This window comes from Sturnira hondurensis, unplaced genomic scaffold, assembly GCF_014824575.4.
Source record: "Sturnira hondurensis isolate 20B ecotype Veracruz unplaced genomic scaffold, ASM1482457v3 Scaffold0000648, whole genome shotgun sequence".
NCBI lineage: Eukaryota > Metazoa > Chordata > Mammalia > Chiroptera > Phyllostomidae > Sturnira > Sturnira hondurensis.
The window spans coordinates 5,158,659-5,178,521 of record NW_028073279.1 but is presented as its reverse complement, the minus strand read 5'-3'; the positions used below and the strand labels follow the sequence as shown (position 1 = coordinate 5,178,521).

At 34.6% G+C, this 19,863-nt stretch overlaps 1 protein-coding gene across 1 annotated transcript in view; it reads left to right on the top strand.

Annotated features, from left to right (window-relative positions):
- Positions 1-19,863, top strand: part of LRRC7 (leucine rich repeat containing 7) — a 307,638-nt gene that overhangs the window by 33,183 nt on the left and 254,592 nt on the right. The window contains exon 3 of the mRNA XM_037043945.1: positions 5,202-5,319. Coding sequence (XP_036899840.1) covers positions 5,202-5,319 — 118 coding nt within the window. The remainder of the gene's footprint in view (positions 1-5,201; positions 5,320-19,863) is intronic.

The following is a 19,863-nucleotide window of genomic DNA, read 5'->3' as shown; positions in this document are numbered from 1 at the left end:
CTTCTCCCTGGCTCAAAACTTGGCCACAGCTATTTAACATATCTATGAAACCAGTTAAAGGTTATAGATATATTAAATGACCATTCCAGAGGTTAGCTGCAAAACTGTTGCTATGCAAAACTGCTCTCAATGGCCCTGCTCCATTTGTCCCTTCCCCCAACTGACACCTGGGGGTGGGGGGGCGCTGATGAGGACCTCTTAATATTTCCTCCAATATTCCTGTACACTTTGAGTTCTGGACACTATTCCTAATCTTTTCTGGGCACCCCCGTGGCTGCACCCTGTATCACTGTGGGGGATCAAGCCTGCTATGTACCTAGGCAGCTTTGAGTCTTGCTTTTTGCTAAAAACTCCCTCACCCAGATTTTTGGCAAACATTTACTGCAAAGTAACTTCCTAAAAACCATGCTAAACCTTCCAAGGATCAGTGTAACCAGTTCAACCACTCTTGCCTTTTCATTTGCAAATATCCCTCTTCTGTGATGTGATTACCAGCATCCTCTCCTTTGTTTTATGTAAAAGGTAACCACCTAAAGGGAACCTGTGCATAGCAAATGAGGACCATCTGGTAATGTATCAAGAAACCCAATAAAGGCCAGTCATGGCAAGGGCCGATGTTTTTGCTCCCCTTGAGAGAAAAGGCAGGCCTGCCCTTTTTCTCCACAGGACTCAATAGTCCATGTGACTCTCATTTCATCCATAATGAGCCAGACACTGTGGACTAGTGTCCACATCATTGCATTAAAACTGGTTAAAGTAATCTTGGATGTACGTCCTTGCCTTTCATGACTTCGAATACGTCTTTCCAGCCCTTTCTTGATTGCAAGCCTTCTTTTGAGAAATCAGCTCATGGTCTTATGGGAACTCCTGTGTAGGTAACACTTTCCATCCCTCTTACTGCTTTTAAGATTCTCTCTTTATCTTTAATCTCAGGTAATAGAATTATGATGTGCCTTGGTGTATGCGTCTTTGGGTACAAATTCTTTGGGACTCTGGGGTTCCTGGACTTCCTGGAAGTCTATTTCCTTTGGCAGACTGGAGAATTCTCCTTCATTATTTGTTCAAATAAGTTTCTGATTTCTTGCTCTTCCTCTTCTCCTTCTAGCAACCCTATGACTTGGATGTTGGAACAAATAAAGTAGTCCTGGAGGACCACTTTAAGCTTCTCCTCATTTTTTTGAATTCTTGTTTCTTCATTCTATTCCAGTTGAATGTTTATTTCTTGCTTCTGCTCCAACTCATTGGTTTGAGATCTGGTTTCCTTCCCATCTCTGTTGGTTCCCTGTACACTTTTCTGTATTTCACTTTGCATAGCCTTCACTTTTTCCTCTAACCATTTAACAGGTTTGAGGGGATAATTACATTATGATTTTTATTTGCATTTCCCAGATGATTAGTGATATTGAGCATCTTTTCATGTACCTGTTGTATGTCTTCTTCAAAAAAGTATCTGTTAAAGTCCTTTGCCCCTTTTTCATTCAGAGTGATTGTTTTTGTTTTTACTGTGGAGTTGCATGAGTTCTTTCAAATATTAACCCCTAATCAGATAGTTTGCAAATATTTTGTCTCTACCCCTTAGGTTGCATTTTTATTCTGTTGATTGTTTCTTTTGCTGTGCACAAACTTTTTAGTTTTATGTAGCCCCACTTGCTTATTTTTGCATTTATTGCTGTAGTATGTGTCATATCTAAATGGTTTTTGCCAAGGCCAATGTCAATGAACTTTTCCCTTGTTTTCTAGTAATTCTACAGTTTGGGGTCCTCCACTTGTTTTTGATCTATTGTGAGTTGATTTTTATGAGTGTAATAAGATAAGGTCCTATCTTATTCTTTATGTAGTTATTCAGTTCTTGCAACACCATGTATTGAAGAATCCATCCTTGCCCCCATTGCATCTTTTTGGCTCCTTCTTAAATATTTTTTGACAGTAAACGAGTGAGTTCATTTTTGGACTCTCAATCCTGTTCCATTAATTTATGTCTATTTTTATGTCATTCATACTGTTTTGATTTACATTGATTTTTAACCCCACAATTAGACATTTTATTATTGTTTTATATAGTTGATATTGTTTAGATTTAAGCACACATTTTCATTTTTTTAATTTTTAAATTTTATTGCAGATCCTTCTTGCAACTCAGACCTCTCTGCAAAGGCATGCATTCGCCACTGGCTCCTTTTGCAAAGCTCAGTTTCTCATATAGATCCTATCTCCTTATGGGGTGGGCTCTAAACCAGTATCCCAGTCTATGCAGACCCCAGGCAGTCTTCTATCCTTCCCCTTGGGAAAAAAATGCATATTTTTCCTATCCATCTATCAGGCACTAACAGATATCAGCAAAGCAAAAGCTAAAAATAGACCTGCTTAACCATGTGTTAAGATGTGTTACTAACTTGTTATTCTGGTATTTTAGAAATTTCTGTAACTTTACAGCCAGAGCTCAATTATCCATTAAAGGTGTGTCCGTGTTTAGCTTTGTTGCATTGGAAGGCTTTGCTCTTCCTATTTAGTCCACCATACTGCTGCAGACAGAAATTGGCAATATCTTTCATAGTCTTATCTTAAATATGGACAATAGCATATAATTGGTATTCCATAATTTTAAATGCATGTAGATGTAGACTCCAAGAACCAAGATCCATGTCTCTTCATATATCAAACAAATATCTTACACAATATATGTGTAAGTTTGACTTTCACATATACTGAATTGAGAGTATATGCTACGAGAAAAGTGCACTATTATCCCTGTTTTGTCTTCATTTGCTCACTTGCAGTGGCTCCTGAGTGATCTATTTTTCATCACCTCTTCCAGGAATACTTTCATGGGTCAGCCTCACCGCCATCATGAACACAAGCTAGTACAGACATGCTATATGTGTCTTTTTATCATACTTGATATTTACCTTGGCATAGATTTTTCACTCTATTTAATTTATTGTCTAAATATTAACTTGTAAGAATCTGAGCTTAGTTGCTATGTCTTGTTCACTTCATGTCACTTACACTTGGCATAGTGTCTAGCTTGTAGAAAGTATCAATTAATAGTTTTCCATGAATGAATGCACAGTTCATTTTATTTTTTCCAATAGATAAATTTTATTGCACTTTTAAAATATCAAAAATAGGTTTTTAGAATATACGTTTTTGGCTCAAAATATGTTTTTGCTTCCAACTTTCAGGCCTTTCTCTTTACGTCAGCTCTCTTAGAAAACATCTAACCATTCTTTTTTGAGTCAGTATTTAAATTGAATACTTTTCACAATTCAAGTTATGTCAGAGTTAAATTGCTTTCATTAGCCCAAGAAAAAACTTTTGTGCGAAAATACTTTAAGACTCAAAACAATTTCATTGTTTTTGAAATGCAAAATGTCATTAGCAAATCAGAGGCAGGATAACTATATTAACAGTCTTATTCTAATTAGCTATTAATTATATTTGCTATCTTATACTATGTTGAAGAAGTATAGCTATTTCATAATAATCCATAATTTCATTTTCATTCAAAGCTTGAATCTTGAAGGAATCACTAAAATGTCTTTTTAATTTCTTTCAGTATATAGACATCATGACTAGTATTCAAAAATTCACCAGTTTTATGAAATTAGATTTCACTTAGGGGGAGGAATACAGGAATATCTTAATTCCTGAGAGAAACTGAGAATTTAGTTGAGATGGGATTTGAATTAAAAAAAAAACTTTTGTTTTGAAATTTATTTGCCTACATTTGGCCTAACATGGTTATAGTAATGACTAAAGAATAACTAGTTTACCTTACCAAGAGCAGTCATGAGACAATTGAGCTTATCTTTTTAATCTATGAATTTATACGGTTACATTGCCTGTAGATGTAATGATCCTTATAGGATGGTATAGACGAGACAAAAGTTCAGTGAACTTTTACAATGAGTATAGACATTTCTTTTTTCTATTTTTAACAAAAGATTGGCAGTTAATAGACACTATCTATTAAATTTTCACTTTTTAACTTTTATTTAAAATGGTAACAACAGTCTGTATAGCATGTTGAAATTCTAGCAAGGAACCACAAATAACTAACCAAAAGCAAGAAACTATATATTTAATCTTAAGTGGCAACTACTACAATCCATTTAAAAAAAACTAATGAGTTAAGACACAACACTGTATATTGCATTGTTTCTGCCTATAAGTAATGAATTATACATAAGAACAAGCAGCAGTTAGATGTACTCTGGGCCAGTTGCATAGTCATGGATACCAGAGAATTCATCTGTGAAAATTTAGCAAAACAAAATTAGAAATGTCAAACAGAAAGGATCTCATTAAGATAATTCTTCCAGAAATGAATACAAATTCTGTCCCAGCTGTTCATGTCCTGAGTAGTCAAGATGAGATGGACATAGCTAAAAAGCCTTGTTCCCCAGAATACGGTACTGTGAACACCTACATCATAGAGTGCTTGTTACAAATATAGATTAGACCTCCATCCCAGACCCACCCTATCAGTACAACTTTGGAGAGAGATCAAGAATTCACATTTTAAACATGCACCTCACCCCCCAGGAATTATAAGCATGAAGGATTTGAGAACCATTGGTTTAACACTCAACATTTCTCCACCAAGTACTATGTACTATGTATGGACTGATGGCAGATGTTAGTGAATTGTTTGTGATTTTTTTCACCAAACATCAGAGATTAAATGTTTCATTTACTAGATATTTATCAGCCGTGTAGGGAGACACAAAAGAAAGGTGAGCTCGTGTACTCAAATGTATATCAGTTCCTGCCTGTTATATAAACAATGTGCACCACAATGAAATCAAAGTATGTACCACTTTCTGAAATCTAACATAGTGGCAGGAAAAGAGAATTGAGGTAATCCTAGTAGCTGTGAACATAGAAAGAAAAGGACAACTCAAAAAATTAATTCAAAAAAGAAACTCCATAGGGACAGTGACAAATTTAATATTAATGATAAACAGAAGGGGAAAAAATAGAATACCTGTGGTGTTCAATCTGGGCACAGAGAATGATGAGCCTGGACATGGGGGTGGAAAGTATTCTGAACACAATCAAGTACTGGAAGCAAAGAGGTGAGCATTTGTGGTTACCTCTTTCACCGCCACATTTATAATGGTGAATTGAATTTTGTTGCTGAATTTACATATAAATGGATTTAACCAAATTGATATCTAATTAATTATTATTTTTTGCAGCAATTGTTCAACTGTCAAGCTCTACGAAAACTAAGCATTCCTGACAATGACCTTTCAAACCTGCCAACCACTATTGCTAGTTTAGTTAATCTTAAAGAACTCGACATCAGTAAAAATGGTAAGATTTCATCTCATGTCTAATTTTTAGCAAAAATATGCTTTAATGTTTGCTCTTAGAAAATGATATATTTTTTTAATTTTACTGGAACTCTAAGTTAATTTTATTAGAAAGTTAAATCTTATAAATCTCAGGTAGAAAACCTCTCTCCCTTTCTCCTACTATTGTGTTTGATTTTCCTCTGCATTCAAATGTTATTTAATCTTTTTAAGGATATTTTACTGCTTTTACATTGTTTATTTTCCTCATTTTCAGAATGTGGTAGGGGGCTAATTGTATTTTGTATAAACATAGAAAGCAAAGATCTTTTCTTCAAAACATTATAATTGAGTTGAGATATGCTTGATATTGACTATAGTGCCTATGATTAATAAGATGGTCTTGTGAACTTCAAAATTTCTTAAGAGGGTAACTTATGTTAAGTGTTCTTAACACACATACAAATTAAAAAACAAAAGAGAGAAACAAAAAACCAACAAGGAGACACAAGGAAACTCCAGGAGTTGTTGGATATGTCTATTAACTTGATTGTAGTGATGGTACAATGTCTAAACTCATCAAATTGCACATATTGAACATGTGCAGCTCTTTGTGTATCAATCATATCTCAATAAAGCTGTTAATAAAGAAAAGAAAAAAGAAAAAAAATAATTATGTGCCCTAAAAAAACAAAAGTTAGTTAAGATTGGCTTGACATTCTAAGTAAATAAGGAAGTTAATTTAATCAGTTTTATTAAGGACAACCAGGAAAATCTCTTGATTACATTAAATATGACATTTCTAAGAAATCCTGGGCCATCCTGTTAAAATTAAGATCTTGCTGTTATTATCCATTAGAAGCAGAACCTATTTCTCTTCCTGGTTTTATTTTCTTAATAACATTTATGAGAAACTGACATACTATATATTTAAATCAATTATGTATTGTCTGGGCTCCTCTTACTAGAATTAAAATTCAGTGATGTCTCAATTTTGTTGTTTTCATCGCTGGTGTACCTGTATTGCCTGAACCAGTGTGTGGCACATTGTAGGAACCCAACAAATAGTTATCGAATAAATTCATTCATGAGTTCATTAATGAATGGTTCTTCTGGATGAATATGAAACACTTGTTGAAATGTACTAGTGTGAATTGCTAGTAAGATTTCTTCAATAAGTGTATGAGAGTCAGAGAGAAGTATAATGTCACAGGAGAGGTAAGACTAATATCTAAAAATAACCAGTGAATATCATAAAACATTATAAAAGGAAGTGTTTAATTATGTAGCACAAATTACAATTGCAAATTCTTCGGTAATAGAATGATTAATTAAGGCCACTTTGTTATGAGAGAAGAGTTCAAGTAAAAGATGTAGCCTGAGGATTTCCATGAAGCATAGCGGCATCTGAATAAAAGAGGGCATTTGTTTGAAGGAAACAGTACGAATACAAACAGGGAGTCCACACATATATTCTTCTATAACAACTTGACTTACCACTTACAGGGTTTTCAGGAAAACAATTCTGAAAGGACTAATGCAGACTTATAGAACAGCAACTAGGTTTAGGCCCTTTGAAACATGACATGACGTCTACCTTTATTATTTTAAAATAAGACTTATAGGCCACATACTTACATGGATTGGCATTTCTGTACTTTATTAACAATTAATACTGCTTATTTATTGAACTACATTTACACATGAAAAGCTATTTTCAAATTATAATTTCTGAGAACTATGGTATGGCCAATGGACCACATCAACTGGCCTTCAGGGAGGTTTGGCTGCAGAGTCCAAATAAATAACAATCTATCTTAAAGAGGATCAGAAAAAAATCATCACCAAATATAAACACAAAACTCCTGATAAATATGAGATTTTTGACAATGTAAGTTTGTGAGCATCCTTAAAAGTTTTGTATTATGTAGGGACTTTTAATTATGTTCATTGCCTCTATATTCTGGAAATGTTTATGCAAAAAGATATGCAAGAGAAGGCAAGCCACTTTGCAAGTTAGTATACTACAGGTTTGGTGAGTATGATGATATATGAGCTATTGCTAGAAATTACACAAACAGTAAGATAATTCAACACATCACCCCTTTCAGAAATCATACCTAAAAAAAAGATGTCACTGAATTCTGAGGCAGAGACCTTGACAATTACATAAGGAGCATAAAACATCCTTTGGGAATCTGTCAGGTGAAGAAGAGACAGATAACACAAAGTAAGGGCATTTAATAGTTAACAAGGTTGGAATAGCCCTGGAGAAGAGTCAAGACTCAAGAGACTATCATGAGAGAATATCAATGTCAGTATTAGTATTTAGACACAGAAAATAGATTGGATACTTTTAAATAGACAGTCATTTAAGTACTACTCCATCTGGTAAAAAAATCGCCTGAAATGCACTTAAAGTTGATGAATGACTCCTTGCAATGGACTAATGCACTTGGAGGCCGAGTTTAAACCTGATCTTGGTTGTCCATGTGGCCTCCAATCTTTACTTTTCATTCCCAGTTCTTCCACCAAACTCATCGACCAGCCCACTCTGCTTCTTCCTCATTATCTGGCTCTCTGTTAATGTAACTGTTTCTACATAGGCATTCAATGCAAAAATCCATTCTTTCCTCTGACTGTCATATGCATTTGGTTACCAAATCCTGCCAAATAGACATTCTAAATATATGTCGTCTGTTTTCTTCTCTCCATTGCCATGCAATAGTAGTTCAGTCTCTGTCTGTCTCTTACACTCCTTAAACAGCCTCCCAAGTGGTCTCCCCACGTCCGCTATTGCCACCACCATTCCCAAACCTATCCTCCTCAAAGTAGCTTTAGCAATCTTTTTGAATTACAAATATTACTAGGTTATACTTACTTAAGATACTTCAGTTCATCTAGGATCAAATGTAGACTCCCTAACACAGCATTAAAAGTCCCCACAACTGTCTTCCACATACACTTCCATTCCATCTGCCCATCTCACCAAAGATGATGTGTACTTTTTGACTTCATGGTCTACTCATGAAGTATTCTAGTAGTCTAGTATTCTAGTCTAGATACTCGAATATTTAATACTATTTTGCCATCTCTATGACTCTATATTATTTTCTCTGCCTAAAACATCTTTCATACCTATTCTATCTGGTTCAATCTTATTCATCATCTAAAACTCAATTTAGTACTAAAAACATTTAACACTTAGTTATATTCAAATATTTATGTAGTCTTCATTTTAAGCTATTAAACATTTTAAGCATAAAGAAAATGAGACTAATATGCCCACTATGAGATTAAGGTGTTAACATTTTTTAAGACATCATGCTCCAGTTCTTTTTAAAAAACAAATAGAACATTACAGAAACTTGTAAATTGTCATTCTCAACTCTTCCCATTTCCTCCCTCTCAGAGTTAGTGTGTTTAAAATTTCAGTGAAGTACTAGTACATTGTGTACATTGTTCTACAAGTTTATTACTCCACATTATGTTCTGAAATTTGTCCTTGCTGTTCAGTGTGGATCTCATTGTCCAAGTAGAGTACCATGTGCCCACTGCTTCGTATCTCTGCCAACACTTGAGGTTATTAGGTATTTTAAATTCTGACCAATTAGATGAAAGGCAGCTAGATATTTGAATTTATATTTCCCTAATTACTGGTGGAGTTGACTTTTTTCCATTTCTTCTTATTGGCAAGTGTAGAGTATCTTTCTCTATAAAATTCTTTTTGGTCAATTTTTACGTAGGATTGTTTGTTATGTACGTGGACACTAGTCACTTGGTTAAATGGGTTACAGGTATCTTCTCCCAATTTGTTACTTGTCTTCTCTCTTTGCTTGAGATGCCATTTCCATAGAGAAGTTGCCATTTTAATGTACTAGAATATATCATTCTTTTTTTATAGTCTGTATTTTTATAACTTATTCAAGAACTTTTCCTACTCTAATGTCATAAAAATACTGTCTATATTTTCTTCCAAACCTATTAGTTTTTCTTTCTAAATTTAGGCCTTCAATTCATTTGAAAAATATTTTTTACTCTACAGGACCAAAATTCTATATAAATAGATTATTGTTTTAGCAATATTTATCAAATAGCCTATTGTTTCCCCCCGATTTATAATTCTACCTCATTTACATATAAGAAACATTTTTCCAAACTCTCCATTCTGCACCATTGGCTTATTGGCTTATTCCTGTACCAATAGCACGTTGTTCTACTCTCTAAAACTTAATATTGTTTTGATTCCTGATAGTACAAGTAATTTTTTTTTCTTTACAAATGTGTCTTGCTGATCTTGGTATTCAATTCTTTCATACAAATTTTAGGTTTAACTTGTTGTGGCTCACAAACAATCTGTTGGATTTTTTTAATTGGCTTAAATTTAAAGATTAGTTGGGGAAGAACTGCTATCTTTATGAGAATATTACAATCCATGAACATGGTATTTAGATTTATTTCTTTATTTATATATAATTTTTTAGAGTTTATTTGAGCCAAATTGACGATATATGCCAGGGAGCAAGATCTCAAATGCTATTTACCTATATTTAGATCTTATTTTGTGTCTTTCAATCAAGTTTTTTATTTCCTCTAAGAAAGTCTTGCATATATTTTATTAGAGTTATCTCTAAGTTGCTAGTTATACATTATGTTATTTTTTAAAAAGTACTTTATCTAAATTTAGTTGATGCTATGTAGAAACATTCCTTTTGATATCTTTATCTTACATTCAGCCACAGTGCTAATTTTAGTTCTAATATATAACCAGAAGATTCTTTTGAATTTTCCTAAATAAAATCACACCAACTGAATAAGACAATTTATTTTTCTTTCCCACTATTATAAATTTATATCTTCTTGAGTATCTTTTCCATAAGCTATAATTTTCTGGGAAGTCACTTGGTACGTAAGACAGGCAGTCAATTTCAATGTTAAGCATTGCCCTTAGGCCTCTCTTATGTGTTTTATAAATCTCTACCATATTTGTGGTAATGACATATTTGTCATTTGTATTTCTAATATAGTTGAATTATGCCATCTATCTTTTATTTTTTTATTATCCATCCTGCAGAGCTTTTTCTACTCTATTAATTGTTTAAATAATACTCTTTTGGTTTATTAGTCTCTCTGTTGGTTGGTTGTTGGTTTATTTTCCAGTTGTGAATTTCTACTTTATTACTTCCTACTATAGCTATTTTATAATGTCTCTTCTACTTCTAATGTTACTTTTTTAGTATTTGAAGATATTTGTAGCTTTTGTGGCCATCAAATTTTTTTGTGATGTGTTGCAGGCTACACTATCTAGATGGCACTAATTCTTACTACTCATTGACTTTCACATCGTGGCCAAGTATACAGTCAATTTTTAAAACACATTTGTGTTTCTTGTGATATGAATACATGTTCTCTGATTATTGGGTATGGAGTAGGAATCTACTAATTTATTTTATTCCCCATTCCATTATAAGTTTTTTAAGGACAAATACTATTTCTTAAGAATTTTCATATACTTGGAATATTGAAAGCACTCAATGCTTGAAATATTTACCTACTTGGAACACTGAGCACACCTAATGAACTGTAAAGAAATGAACTGAAAAATGAAATTTCAATCTGTTGTATTCAATAAAGATTCTACTCTTTCATAGAGATTTTATTCTTCTATTTTAACAATAAGTACATTAACCTTTATCTTTTAAAAAATTTTCAGTTTCCTGAACTGTTATTTTATATAAAGTTATATATTTTTTATGCTGCATGTAAATTACCCTTCCTCTCTAAAGTCTCTTGTTCCCCAAGTTATGTGAAGTAATTCATGGGGGAATGTGTCAGCTTTCTATACCAATGGACCTTTTATCCTTTACTCCTCAGATCTTAATTCAGTAGTAAAATAAAAATCCATGTCTATCTGAGATGAATGTATTTTACATGTGTGGTCTCTGAATAAATAGTTTCTGCCTGTTTATAGAGCTGATTCATGGTCATAATGGAGTAAATTGTTTTATATGATAAAGCAAATAATGAATGATAAGGTTTAAATTAGTCAGTGATTCAGTTTTAAGTATGATTGTTGATTTGTTGTAGTTCAGAGAGACTATGACACTATAGTTAAAGGATTTTAATGAGAATGAATTAATGTGAAAGCCTTTCTTAATTCTGCAGCAATTAAGTGATTTTTCTCTCATCCTCTAAAACTTAATTCTATACAAGAATAGATTTTAAAAACATCATAGTAGACAAAATTACTATTGTTAGATTTAATAAAAGGCAGTCAGAATTGAAGGCATTATTATGTGTTTTTCCAGCTTGCCAATTATTCCTTCCCTTCCCCAAATGTATGCAAAACATTAAAGACAAACAATATCCTCACTTTCAAATAAGAAGAGGGAGTTTCTTTCCAATACATTTGAGAAGGTAGATAGGAGTACTCAGTTAAATGATAAAAATATTCAAAATGTTGAAGGTTTTAAGAATAGAGATCCTGGTGACAGATGATGGATAATACACAGATACATACACAGAGATACAGATGAGATAGAGACAGAGGTAGAGGGAGACAGAGGTGAAGATAGATACGTGAGATCAGTCAGCCCAGAAGGTATCTAGCCATGTAATATGAAAAACAGGGACATTTATTAAAGAAGATACAAGAAACATTGTGCATAAGACAATGATGCCTCAGTCCCCTTCAAAGTAGGCACCTCACACATTGGGGCCTCACACAGTTCTCCCAATCACCATCAGCTGCCCCTTTGTATTTTTCTGAATTTCACTGATGGTCCGAACTCTCTTCCTTTTGAAAAGTGATTTTAGTTTTGGGAAAAGCCAGAAGTCACAGGACACCAAATCTGGGCTATAGAGGGTGCTGAGTCACCTGGGTGATCTGATGTTTTGCCAAAAAATGCTTCACAAGATGTGATGCATGAGTGGGCACATGGTCATGATGAAGTTGCCAGTCACCACTTGCCCATAACTGTGGCCTTCTGGATCATCCAAATAGTTTCCATGGAGGAATGTTCAAGCTTAATGCAAAAATTGACACATTTTCATTTGCTCTACTCACTCAGTCATTTTGAATGTAACAACCACACAGTATACATGCTCACTCAGCAGCGTCTCCTGCCCTCACTGACTAGTACAATGAAGTCATCATTGTTCACACATGTGTATTCTAATCCACTCTCCTTTGCTACCAGATTACATCAATGTGGTGCAAGCCATTTTCATTATATGAACAATGGCTGGACTTTTTCCAGAGAGACCTCATAAATAGATAGATATTGATATAGATGATATATGATATAGATATATCTCCAGATACATCTGTTCATGGGGAAGTCTATTTTCGGATGCCTTTAGTGGGCTGAGGAGAAAATTTCACCATGAATTTGTTCTCAGTTAGCAATAAATGTGCTTTTTGGTCTTTGGCAAATCATGACTATTTATTTACAGTGAAGCTTATTATTTCACCCTATTAAATGCCTCACTTTCAGTACCCTTAATGTGTTACTTATCTGAAAATCACTAACACTTCACTCACTGTAAGACCACTTTGCCTTTCTAGAGAATCTACTTCTGTCCAAGTTTGTAGAGTTACAATAACCTTGGATTGACTCCCTCTGTTTCTGTTACTGATGGCAACATAGACCAAGTCTGTCCTACCGCCACCTTCTCAGCCTTGTGCCAGGACTTGTCACTCTTTCCAATGTCTTCATCAGGAAATTCAATTAACAAGTAATGCGTTACTCACACTTACTCCATGGGGTACAGAGTTTGCAATCAGGTCATGTGTTTAAATATAAGGGAGAAATACATTGCTCCTAACCCCTCATCCTTCTGAAGTCTGTTGAAGTCTATCACCTTGACTGATAAACATCCCTAGAGTCACAGCAGAGCCTTTGCTGAGCTGAGTGACTGAGCTGTATTCCATGCCCCTGTCAATCCTAGCAAATTGTAAGAGAACAAAATTGTAGCATTGTGAGCCCTCTCTCTACTAGGCCATACTCCCTCCCGGCTTCAGTATAAACTCCTGGAAAGCAAAATGAGAACTGCAGCACATTAGTTACGCTGTTTCTAGAGACATAACAGCCCCTATCAAATCATAGACATAGTAAGTGCTCAATAAAGTAGTTGAATATAAGGGAAACAAACTCATTAGTCAAATATGAAATAAGGTTATATAATAGTTCATTTCACATAATAGTGATTCGATGTTTGTTGTCAAAGAAGAGAAGGAATCAGGTATCATATTATTTTATTTTGGCTAAGTCAGGCTAGGTTAGTGGACTTGTTGGTCAAGTTCATAAAGACTTCTCAAAATTTTCTCTAGATATAGGTCTAAGGAGAATCAGTTGAATAACTCTCCCACATAATTGATCACTTTACCTGCATTTTTTGGTTTATAATGCCACTAAAATATGCAGAATCTTGCCGATGACCTTTAGTTCTTTTTGCTTAGGTTCCTACTGAGTTCTTGGCTCCCTTCACTAGAGTGCTCAGAGGTAAAGCCCACCAGTGCAGTCTGTTTGTCCTCTCTCTCCCCTCTCCCTCTGTAAGATATGACTGACCTGTACAGTTTCTCCCCAATTTGCTAACATATCACTGGATGCTTTTGCTTCCTCCTATACAATAGATTGCCTCTCTGAAACTCCCCTCTAATCAGTACTATTATACTATTAATACAGTATACTATTGGTACTTAATATACTATTCTTCAATAGTATATTTTCCCATATACCAAATATCTTTGGGGAATGTAGGCTTATACACAAAATAATTTTTCAAAATAAAATTATAGCGTATGCTTTTAAACATCCAAAAGTTTTATTTGAATCATTCTGAATGGAAATTATTCAAATAATGTTTCATATCAGATTATTTTCATTATAAATGGATACAACTAATGCAATTTAACTTTTCCAGGCTGACTTGAGATCATTATAAGCTGTGTTTTTGACATTTTTTATACGTGTAGTTGCTCACCTCTATACAAAATTGATTGGTATAATTGAAGAATTCTGATGTTAACTTTATAGTTTTCTCATCACTGCCTTTATTATCAGACCATCCATTATAATTCAGACTGACACCCCGCCTATTTTGAATAACCCCTCCTTTCTAATTATTCCTTCTAATAGCTGTCTGTTGGACTCATATTTAAAAAGAATACAAACTTGGCTTATGACACTTGTTAACAGTATGGTAAATTTTAAAATAAAGAGCTTTATTACCTGGGCATTTCACTCAAAGTTCCAGAATATTCATACTATCTGAACTTTGACCAATAGATTCTAGAACAAATGCAGATCACAGTGCCCCATGCAGAATTCTACGTGGTCAGTTTTCAGTATGCATTAAACTCAGAGTTTCAGGATGTTGGAGTTATTTGTATTTGACTTGCAGAGTGTGCAGGAAACAAATGTAATATATAGTGCCTTGTGATAAATGCTGCATTGCCAACCTTGAGTAACTAAAATTTACACCTGAAAGTAGTTTTAATTCTTGATTTGTTGGAGAGAGCTTAATGTAGGTAAAATACGATGGTGTTCGGAATAAGGTTGGCCCAGTTTGGGATCCTGGCTAACCTCTGAGCCTCAGTTTCTTTATCAGTTAAAAGGGAATAATAAACCACATTATAAAATAGTTGAGAAGATGAAACAAAGCAAAGTGTTTATAATATTTTTTCAACAAATCCCATTCTTTCTGCCCCTAAATTTAATTCAATTTAATAAATATACAAGTAACTGCCTGCTTTCTCTAAACTAAAAATAATATGAAAATTGGTATCACAATGAAAATATCACATTAAAGTCTCATGTATTTCCTACTTTTTATACAAAATATAACATTATTTTTATTTTTTATTTCAGCATATTAGCACATATCATAGGGTAAACCATTTGGGCTGATACCTGTGAAATTCAGAAAATGAGCATTCCCAAATGTACTATCCATAACTATTATCAAATGTACTGATTTATATAAAAAGTTATAGCTAAAAAACATAAATTTGAATGCATTTAATAAGACACTAAGTCATTCAAAAGTTTATATTTGTAGAAAGTCTTTTATATTATATTTGTATGTAGATAGTTACCTTTTCCATCTTAGAAAGTGTAATTTGAATCTAAAACCTTTGTACTAAAAGCAAATATTTCTGTTTGTAAAGTGTTTTCAGTTCATTGCTTCAAGGTTTGGTGCAAAAATATAATTAGATGCAATTTAACAAGCGCTTGCTGAGTTACCATTGTTTTCCTAGGTCTGACCCAGATAACATCAGGAACACCAAGAAACTGAATGTCAACTGACAAATCTTGCTTTCTGCTTCCATCCTATCTTTTTAGGACATCTCCTCTTATCCAACTCCAACCACCATTTGACCCCATCAGAACCACCCATCTGTTAAGGCCCCCACCTCAGGAATTCTTCCCTCCTTCATGTTTTCTCTGCTTTTTTTCCATGGCTTAAATTTCATGGTCAATCATCTAATAACACCGCCCCCACCCAGACACCCTTGCTTTTCTCTCATATCGCTGTTTACGCTCAGTAAAATCACAGTCATGGCTGAATCCAACTTTCTACCTATTGCTGACAGGATCTGAAAAAAATCCTCAATGTCACTGCTTGATATCACTTCAAGTTCATGACTACAATATCAAAGTACAGCCTTAATGCTTCCCAACTGCTTGAATCCATTGACTTTCCTCTTCCTGTGGCCACTCCACATGTTTTCCTCCATCTACAAACCTTCCACACCTCCTCTGCCATCTTCATGTCTACTGATCCTACTCCACTGAGAATATTAAAGGCCTCAAAAGATTTCCACAGACTATCACCAGCATGTCTACTCACCTACCAGCATGTGCGCTCATATTCTGTTTCCTGCCTGTCAGTGCAGATGAATTATCCCTGTTCCTTTCTGAAGCCATTAACTCCACTAGATAACCATTCTTCTTGCATACCCCAGACATAACTCTAGTAATTCTCCTCAGTCTCTACTACATCAAGATTTTCTTCTCTATTTGTTTATTATCATCATCACACACACATGCTGTTATTTCTCCTACTATTCCCAAGAAAACTTGGTCCCTCTTACCTTAATAATTCCCTAATCCCTTACAGCAAAAGGTTCAGATAGAGTTGTCTGTATTCTCTATCTACAATTTCTCTCCTTCCGGTCTTTATTCCTACTAGTCCACCAAAATCATGTCAGTCAAGTTCACAATGATCTCCCCATACTAAATCCAAAGGCAATTTGGGTCATCTTACATGACCTATCAGCATCACTTGAAACAGCTGATGACTTCTTCCTGCTGGATACATTTTCTTCCTTTGATTTCTAAGACTCAATATTCTTTTTTTCCTTCCCATCTCCCTGATTGATCTTGTTCAGTCTCCTATGTTTATTCTTCCTCTTTTCTCCACTCCCATTTCAGAGTACATCATGATTCAGTTCTCGATCTTCTTTGTTTTTTTTTATTGTTTATAGCTATGTCATTGGTGCTCACAGTTTGTCTCGTAGTTTAAATACTATTTATGTAGAAATGAATTCCTAATTTTAAATTTATGTTCTACCAGGTGTTTCCAATCTTTTGGCATCTCTGGGCCACACTGGAGGAAGAAGAGTTATGTTGGACCACACATTAAATATACAAACACTAACAAAAAGTTATGAGCCTCAAAAAAAGGTTTTAAGTAAATTTGTGACTTTGTGTTGGACTTCATTCATAGCCATCATGGGCCACATGCAGTTTGGACACACAACTTTCCTAAACTCCAAACACCTACCTGACATCTCCCTTTTCAGTCTAACAGATATCTCAAATTATGCATGTTCAAATGTGAACTCCTCTCCAAAACTCAATTTCACATATTGCTTCTCCCATCTAAGTTAAAGACAAACCATTTACGTGGCTCAGGATGGAAAACCTGGAGTCATTCTTGATTTCCATTTCTCTTCCACGCTTTACACCCAATCCATCAGGAAATACTAATTGGTCTTACATTCAAAACCCACCCAGATTCCAGTCACTTCTCATCCCTTCCACTGCTCCCACCCAGATTCAGGCCACTTTTTTTACACTGTATATTCACACCCTCTTCATGATTTACTACTATAGCCTCTAATTGGTCTCCCCCTCAAAAAAGCCACCCTATTCAGGAACCAGAGTGATAATCCTCTCAAATTATTAATCAGACCATTTTACTCTTAAGTCTTTCAGTGTCTCTCTATTTTATTCAGAGTAAAAACCATAGTTCTTGCAATGGCCTCAGAGGCACTACATGAGTTGACATCCCCACCTTCTCTGCCACACATACCACTATTACCTCTCAACTAATTTTTTTTCTACTATCCTCTTTCTCACTATGTTCTAGCAACACTGGGCCCCTTGCTAGTCTTAGAATACACCAGGCATACTTAAGCTTGAGCAGGGGTGTCCAACCCACAGCCCACAGAATCCTATGAATGTAGTCTACCCCAAAATTGTAAATTATGCAGGGACCTTTTTTTTCTCATTCTAGTGTTTGTGTATTTAATGTGTGGCCCAAGACAACTCTTCTTCCAGTGTGGCCCAGAGATGCCAGAAGTTTGGACACCTCTGCTTTATGGCATTTTAATTGTCCCTTCCCTCCTCCTGAAATGGTCTTACTTTCCAACCTTAGATGCAGACATCTGTATCCCTCTCTCTTTCACTTCCATCAAGTCTTTGCTCAAATGCCATCTTCCCAATGAGTCAGGCTTACCCTAACCAACTTAGTTACAGTTGAAATTTCCAGGCATTTCTGGTTCATTTTTATTCTGCTTTAATTACCTTTTCTGTAGCATATTTCATTGTGAATATATTGTAATTTTATATACTATATACGTATATGTTGATTTATCTCTATAATTTATTATATGTATTCCTCTGCTACAATATATGCTACACAAACAAGGAGCACATATCCATTTTTCACACAGTATTTTCAGTGTTTAATACAGTTCTTAACACAGGGTAGGAACTGTGCTAAATATTCATTGAATATGAGATCTGTCCAGAAGGTATCCAGCCATGCACCATGAAAAATAGACACTTATTTTAAAAGATACAAGAAACATTGTTCATAGGACATTGACACTTAAGTCTCTTCAAAATAGGCACCTTGGGACTTCATACAGTTCTCCAATTGCTGTCAGCTGCCCCTTCATGAATCTCATCGACAGTTACAAATTCTTCCCTTTCAAAGGTAATTTTAGTTTGAGGAAAAGCCAGCAGTCACAGGACACCAAATCTGGGCTGTAGAGTGGCTGAGTTACCTGGCTGATTTGATATTTCACCAAACAACTCTGCATGAGACATGATGATTGGGTGCATTGTCAGGATGGAGCTTCCAATCACCACTTGCCCGTTGCTGTGGCCTTCTGAATCATCCTACTAGTTTCCATGGAGGAATGTTCAAGCTTAACGTGAAATTGGATACAGATTTGTTGCTCTCCTTGCTGAGTGATTTTGAATGTGACAATCACACAGTGTACATGCTCACTCAGCAGCACCCCCCACTGCCCAGTACAGTGAAGTCATCATCATTCACGCATGTGCATTACAGCCCACTCTCCTTGGTTGCCAAGTTACATCAATGTGGCAAAAAGTCTTCTCATAATATCAACAGTGGCTGGACTTTTTCTAGACAGACTTTGTATATAATGACTTCCCTTTAGAGACCTAATAATTAAAGTTAGCTGCTCAAATATAAGAGAACCATATAAGACAAATGATAAAGCAGTGATTCCTCAATTTATAACCACATACTGTGTCTTAATGCTAAGCATTAAGAAGAGAGAGCCATATATAGTCAAATAGTTTAATAATTTTTCATGGAGATGATAGAATTTAAATGTATTTATATGGATAATATCAAGATTCAGAATTTAGATGAGAGTGGATGGACACTGGTAAAAATTATAACACATTAAATTAACATATTCAGAAAATGATATTAAAAGACAAAATATATGTGGTAGAAATGTCTTATACCGAGGTCTGCCTTACAAGGATCTTCTATTCATGATCATGGGATCAATGTTGCTATTGCTAACGCTATTCCTGGGTCCATGTTTGATAAGGACAAAATTATTTGGTACACTTAATTTCCATATTTACCTGTTGCATTGGGAAAAATATTTTTCACACTTTAATATGAGCTTATAAAACCAAACAAGATTTTAAATGACCCTTTAATTTTGGTTTTTATATTTATATCAACAATATTCTTTTACAGTTACATAAAGTTGAACACTATGTTAATTATGTACTTAAAAATCTATTTGTCAGGCTTGTTTGTCTGCATCAGTAACAAGCAGGGTAGTCCAAGTAAAAACAATTAACCGAATATACTAAAACCTAAACTTAGCCATGACTTTCAACTTTTCTCATGCTAGACAGGAAAATTTCATATTGGAGTGATTTCAGAATTCTTCTGAATAACCTTTTTGTTTTATTATTCGAAGACATTTTGTTTCAGAGCACCAGACAGACCAATCTCAAAGACTGGTTAATGAAAGTGTGGGTTCTATAATAAAATC